Source organism: Vespa crabro, chromosome 4, assembly GCF_910589235.1.
Source record: "Vespa crabro chromosome 4, iyVesCrab1.2, whole genome shotgun sequence".
Lineage (NCBI taxonomy): Eukaryota > Metazoa > Arthropoda > Insecta > Hymenoptera > Vespidae > Vespa > Vespa crabro.
The window spans coordinates 7,295,462-7,302,961 of record NC_060958.1 but is presented as its reverse complement, the minus strand read 5'-3'; the positions used below and the strand labels follow the sequence as shown (position 1 = coordinate 7,302,961).

Genomic DNA, 7,500 nt, shown 5'->3' with positions numbered 1-7,500 from the left:
AAAAAAGAAAGAAAAGCAAAGCAAAGAAGAAACAAATTTACAAAAAACCAAACTAATTAGAAGGTAATAGCTAACTAAAGCTAATGCCACACAGAGCTAACGGATTCTCGTTACTTTCTTCTTCGTTAAAGCGTACTGAAACCGTGAGAGAGAACAAGGCGGGGTGGGAGGATGAGAGTGAGAAAGAGAGAAAGAGAGAGAGAGAGAGAGAGAGAGAGAGAGAGGAACAAAAGACAAAGACAAAGTCTTTTTAACGGAACGAAGAGAGGAACAGAGAGTTCGTAGTTCTTGGAATAGAGGAGGCTGTTTTCAAAGTCTCTCACCGTTCGTTCTATCGTTTCTCTCTCATGGTTTCGCATTGTTCGCATTGTTCATTGCTCTTTCGGTTGTCGACTCCGTCGACCAACTGACTTTTCAAGCTACCAAATATCGTCGAACAGTTCTAACAGCAGTCACACGCTCGGTCTCGTCTCAAATAATAATTCGTTCCCCCCATGAAGCCGAATTTTCGAAGTGATTCGATTAAGGGGAGGAAAAAAAAAGGAAAAAAAAAAGAAAAGAAAAAGAAAGGAGAGAAAAGAAAAGAAAAAAAAAAATTCTTAGAACATCAAACTTTTTTATCGATCAAGGAGTTTTTCCATTTTCAAAAATGGTCACATTTTCTTTTCGTTATACACTCTAGCAACGAACATGTAAACTATCCTAATATTTTAATATTAATTATTTAGAATGAATTTCTTGATTGTATAGTAATCACGATGAAAATTCTAATAATCTCGTTTGACCTGTTACCTGATCATAAACAATTTTTGAAAGATGGTAAGAAAGTAATAAAAAAAAAATAAAAAAAATGAAAGAAAAAAGAAAATAGATTTTCGTGAAGTTTCATATATAATTGTCCCTAAAGATATTTAGATATACTTCGCAAATCTACTCGATTATTGTTTAGGCAGCGACATTTTAGACGACGATCCTCTTAACGAACGCATATGGCTTCCCTAATATTTTAATATTTAATGCGTTCCTCGTTATTACATAGTAATGATCAAAATTCTCATAGTAATCGATTAATGAAATTTTTAAACATTTATCATTCGCAAATCCTACTTTGATTATTTTTAATCGTAGACCACACATAGAACGCCATTTTTACGATGTTCCTCTTAACGAACGAATAGAAATAATTCGAATATTTTAATAATTAACGTGGACGATAAATTTACAGTAATCTCTTGAATACGAAGTAAAATCGCGTTAAAATTGTCATGATCTCGGTTAAATCTGATTTAAAAAGGAAAAAAAAAAAAAATAAAAGAAAGAAAAAAGAATTTCTTAGAAGCAAGTAAATACAGTTGCCTCTCTCTAAAGATGTCTGTTCTTCTAAAAAAATTACAGTCGATTTATATTCAAATAGTCATAAAAGGGGCATCACGCGTTTCCAAGGGGCAATTTGCGTTTGCGAGTTCTAACGTAACTTGGTTTACGGTAAGACGAGTTCTTTGACATCGCTACAGTCACACTACGTGACTGACTGACTGACCGACCGACCGACCGACCGACCGACCAACCAACCGACCATCCGACCGTCTGTCTTACGAGAATAGCGTAAGCTTGTACGAGTAGTATAGTCCCATAATTGCGCAAAATACGTCTACCTTTCTTGGGACTCTACGATCATATTACGATCATAGAAATAAGGTGCACTGTGTAACCGTATAATGCAAACATAACGGATACGTAATTACAACATGCTATTACATAATGTTTTATAGATACGATCTATATATACGTGTACGTATATACAATACATATCTATATATATATATATATATCTATCCGTGGAATCAAACTTTGTCTATTCGATGAAAAATATTCTAAACAATTATTTACGATCAATTCGATATTAACACGATTATTTCATTTGCATTTATTTTTCTCATGGCATTTGACGAACATCGAAACGTTTGAATGAAAAAAATAAAAAAAAAACAAAAAAATGAGAGAGAGAGAGAGAGAGAGAGAGGATCAATGAAAAATTAATTTTATCGAAATCACAATATTTAAACAATTCGATTATGATAAATTATTTTTCTATAAGAATTTCAATGTCGATTATATCGAGGAAATACCGTATCAAAAGTTTTGTTCGTTGATCAATGTGATAAAATTTCGCCTATGTAACTAGATCAGCTGTTCCAAGTTGTGACGTTTTATGGTAGTCAAGCGTAAGGAAAAGAAGTTTGTAGATCCCATGAAGAAAAAGATTGTGTATGTGTGTGTGTGAGAAAGAGAGAGAGAGAGAGAGAGAGAGAGAGAGAGAGAGAGAGATTGAAAGAACGATCCCTTGGGGGGTTAGGATTCCATACCAGAGGAAGAAGCCTCAGCTGTTTGCCAATGGAAGCCATAGAATGCTTTTTATACTACCACCCCTTCGGTTCGCATCGTTCCACCGTAGAAGAACGCAGAAAATCCATGGTGTTTGCTCTTATATTTTCTTTATCTCTCCTTCACTATATTATCATATATATATATATATATATTCTCAATGTATCATTATTATTACTATCAGTTTTTATACTTCTTTATAAATTTCATATTCATATTTTATTATCTTCTTCGTATATAGATTGGCTGGTAGATGTCTTTTTTTTTTTTTTTTTCTTTTTTTCTTTTCATATATTTCTACGAGAAGAAACGAGTACAATGATAATTGCGATTCTGTGATGTTCTTAAACAAAAAAAAAAGAAAAAAAGGAAGAAAAAAAATAGGAAAAAAAAGAAAAGAAAAAGAAATGGATAAGTCGTTATTAAATATTATCTTACGCGTATTAAACGTCTCTTATTATTCTTCTTTGTTCTTATTTGAAGAGATTAAAAGAGATTGGAAGACGACGTGGTACACGTAGCAGTATGCGTAGATCGTATTTCGAATACGACCCTCGAAACTTGGCGGAACGAATACACGCGTGCTCTTTCATCGCTTCGTTGAACTTGGTCTCTTGCTTTTCTTCAATGTGCAACAACACACATTCTCCTGTTCTTCCTTATTTCTTCGTCGATACAGGAAGCGAGAGAGAGAGAGAGAGAGAGAGAGAGAGAGAGAGAGAGAGAGAGAGAGAGAGAGAGAGAGAGAGAGAGTAAGAGAGAGAGAGAGAGAGAGAGAGAGAGAGAGAGAGAGAGAGAATTAATTCTAGAGCGTATCCAACGAGCGAGTTCGTGGATGCGCGATGCCGATCGGTTTTTTTTTCTTTCTATTTATTTATTTATTCAATTAGAAAAAAAATTTCCATAAAACGAACGAACGAATTAACGAACTAACGATAAGCAACTATTGAACGAAAGATAAAAAAAAAAAAGAAGAAAAAGAAAAAGAAAAAATAAAGAACGGTTTTGTTTCTTTTTCTTTTTTTTTTTTTCTTTTTTTTTTTTTTTTTTTTTTTTTTTACTATATTTTATTCGTTTCATCGCAAGTGAAAGAATTCGAACTTACGTTGTAATAGAAAAAGAAAAAAAAAAGATAGAAAGAAAGAAAGAAAGAAAGAAAAAAATAATAATTTGAAATAGAACGAAATCGTAGATATAAAAATCAACGAATCATGATTTCGGAATATAAGATCGACGATCGCAATTGTTAAATTATTGATCTATATAAGATATATTTGTTCGTATGGTTGAAACAATTAAAAATGTGGGGCATTGTCCGTTATTAAGATTTATATATATATATATACATATATATAAGTATATATATATATATATAAACCGAACTCGAGCCGAGAGATCAACTCGTAGAAGATGATGGTCCACCTTCGATGGATGTTACTTTTTAGAGATTAACTTTATCTACCTTGCTAAGTCAGCGAAGTAACACGATAGCGGAAGTGTATATACCCCATATATATATATATATAGAGAGAGAGAGAGAAAATGAATATAGCATATATACATAAATACTATGTACGAGCTTATTTGATTCTATGTAAGTACGTTCTCTCTCTCTCTCTCTCTCTCTCTCTCTCTCTCTCTCTCTCTCTCTCTCTCTCTTGTATACACAGCATAGAATAAATCGCTTTGAAGAATTCCTACTTTTTAAAATAACATTTTAAAACTTTCCTAATTAACGTTCTCCGTTTTCATTCTGAGAAGAATAATATTGCTGAAACTTTTATAACATCTCTCTCTCTCTCTCTCTCTCTCTCTCTCTCTCTCTCTCTCTCCTTCTTTCTCATACACGCAGATACACAAATTACAAACAGAAATGAACACAAACAGACGAGATTTGTTAATTGTCACTTGATTGTTTTACACGTTTTATTCATGAAAATTATTTTTAAAAGAAGAAGAGAAATAGAGAGAGAGAGAGACAGAGAGAGAGAGAGAGAAAGAGAGAAAGAGAAAGAGAGAAAGAGAGAGAGTGTGAAGTTATGGAACACAAGGGATTCTTTGTTACAATTTATCCCAAGGAAGCCCTAATCTTTCGTCCTCGGGTGAAACTCGCTTTCGGCACACTCCAAGATCCGTTTCCCACGGTGCGGCAGGTAACACGAAACGTTTTCCTCGTAATATGGCTCTCTCTCTCTCTTTCTCTCTCTTACTTCGTGCTTCTTTCGTTCTCTCTCTCTCTCTCTCTCTCTCTCTCTCTCTCTCTCTCTGTCTGTCTGTCTCTATCTCTCTCTCTTCCTCTTATACTCTCGCTTTACCAGACGATACCGTGCTATATACGACGACGGGTCCATGAAATCGAAAGAGCAGCTCCTCTACCCTTTTTACCAGCTAAGAGAAAGGATTACGAGCACGAGATTCGAGAAACTGCTCGACCGAGACGATCTTACCTTCCTTTTTTTCTTTTTCTTTTTTCTCTTTTTCTTCCTTTATTTTTTCTTTTTTTTTTTGTGTTTTTCTTTTCTTCTCTTTTTCTTTCGTCCCCCTCCCCACCCGCTACCCCGTCCAATCGTCCTCCTCCATCTTCTATCCCTCCACCGTTAGCCAGATCCCTACCCCACCGTTCTTTCTAACCACCGTTCCTTCACTCAACATTTAAATTGCTCACGCGATATCCGCGCGTCCCATTCGTCTCCATAGTAAATCCTTTTTGTTTTGTTTTTTTTTTTTTTTTGTTTTTTTTTTGTTCTCTCTACCTGTTCGAAGAGCGCTTGAGCAATAGCCGTTCAAGGTGATAAATTAATTAGTCCTAGATTATTTTTCCTTTTCTTTGCTGTTTTTGTTGTCGTTGCCGTTGCTTTGGTTTATCTGTCTTTTTTATTCTTTTTCTTTTTCCCTACTTTTATTTTCTTTTTCTCTTTTTTTACTCTTTTTCTTTCCTCCCAAACACTAATAATACACGTTTAGATGTAATTTCCACTTCAACCGTGATTATCTGTCTATACCTGGACTCTCGTCTGCCTGGTTCTCCTCTATGCTTTTTTGCGTAACGCAAGTATTGTGCCTCCGTAAGAGATCGTTATTTGCGATCAAAGAATTCCTGGCATGGATGTTGCGCGTTGTATAATCCCGACGATATAATCGGCGATCCAACGAACCACGACCGAATATGTTATGTATACTTATGATCTATGTGTATGTATTATATTACCAGGGTAATAACACATAGATATACATACATATATATATGTATATATGTATGTATGTATGTATGCACACGATAATGGATCGTCAAAAGTAATGTCGTTAGAAAGAGACGTACTTCCGTTGAAATGACGATCCATGTCATCGGACTAGACTATAAAGAATTAATTTTAATATATGTACTACCTATGTACTTACTTAATTTTATATATATATATATATATATATATATATATATATATATATATATAAATTTATAAATACAAAAAAAAAAAGAAAGAAAAAGAAATTTACACTCGTAGGATCGGTTGACATTTCTTTCGAATAAAATAATTGAAACTTATTAAAACGATGGTACTCACGAACGGGAATCTTTTTAGGGTCGATGGTAACAAGTCGTTCTTCGACCTTGTCGAGTCTTCGTCTGACTTGGGCACTCCTTTCGGCAACCGCAGTCAGTTCCCGAGTGAGTTCGGCAAATATGTCTTCGGCAATGGTGAGAAGCGAGGCCAGTTGCTTTAACGAACCTGTAAGTGCACCGTTCGCAACAGCATCCAATTCGGCACCAACCGGTAACTCTTGTGCCGCCGCGCCGGATGGCACGTGACCGCGGCACAAGAAACGCGGCTCCACCTTTCGAATCACGAACGGCATGATCCTTCAACGAGGAAAGAACGACGATCAGTCCTTGGTGCATACCAGATGATTATCCTTCTTTCTCTCACTTAGACGATTGACGACGATCGACGTAATCACCATCATCCAAATCATTTCCCATTTGATCGTTCCAACATCTACATTATTATATTTCACCCCTTTTTTTTATTTTGTCTCACTGTTTTATTACACTATTTCTCTCTCTCTCTCTCTCTCTCTCTCTCTCTCTCTCTCTCTCTCTCTCTCTCTTTCTTTTTATCTCTCTAACTCCTATCTCTATTCCCTTTTACCGATCTTTACGAAGAGATCTCACACTTGTTACGTTTTCCTTTTCCTCGGTTTTTTTTTCTTTTTTTTTTTTCTTTTTTTTCTTTTTCGTTTCCCCCTTTTTTTTATTCTCACTTTTCAACGTGATCAATTTATTACGTCACAATCACACGAATTTCTTTCTTCTTTCGTTTCTTTTCTCGCAACGAATAACTCCGCGATATCATCGTGCATTTTGAAAAGAAAGGAAAGTTAATCGTCGAATCGGATAGAGATATATATATATATATATATCGGCTTTTGAAAAGTTCGTTAATACGCGCACAAAAAATAAAAAATAAAGGAAGGTCGGAGAACGGATAGAGAGAAAGGAAGGAACAACGCATACCGCGCGTCGCGACGTCGGTGCGCCAAATGAGTGCCGCCGGCCGGTCGTGAGCACTCCATTCGAACGATTCGAAACCCGCCCATTCGCAGCGCCATTTTCTTTGAAGGCGCTACGATACCTACGATCATCTTCGTACTATTTTCCTTTGATTAAAATCGACGGTGGGTAATGTCGTACTTTTATACCTCTTGTAAAATTATTTACCGACGCATCCTTATCTTTGGCTCTTTCTCTCTCTCTCTCTCAATGGGAAAGTAGTTTTTATTTCGATCGATATACTTTATAGTTTATTAAACTTTACGAAATTTTTTAAAAGATGGCGCGAATAGATAGATATTGATATAGATCTTTCATTGATAATTATTAAACCATTAACTTTCGATAATTCGTTACCATTCTATAATATTATTATTTCAAAAGTTATTTCAGAAGATTTATTACATGGTTATAGAAAATTATTTATTTTCACGACTTTATTATTATTTAAAGAAAAATCATTTATTTTTACGACTTTCTTTATCTTTGTATTTAAACCTACGAACTGGGACAATGTATAAAGGTCAACACGATCCTGTCATTACTTTTATTATATTTATCCTAAA

General features: G+C 34.9%; 1 protein-coding gene across 1 annotated transcript in view; it reads right to left on the bottom strand.

Moving 5' to 3' along the window:
* LOC124423711 overlaps nucleotides 1–7,294 on the bottom strand; it is an 83,918-nt gene extending 76,624 nt beyond the window's left edge. The window contains exon 1 of the mRNA XM_046961771.1: nucleotides 5,949–7,294. Within this exon, the coding sequence (XP_046817727.1) occupies nucleotides 5,949–6,240 (292 nt within the window). The 5' untranslated portion in view covers nucleotides 6,241–7,294. The remainder of the gene's footprint in view (nucleotides 1–5,948) is intronic.
* Between the last annotated feature and the right edge of the window lie 206 nt (nucleotides 7,295–7,500).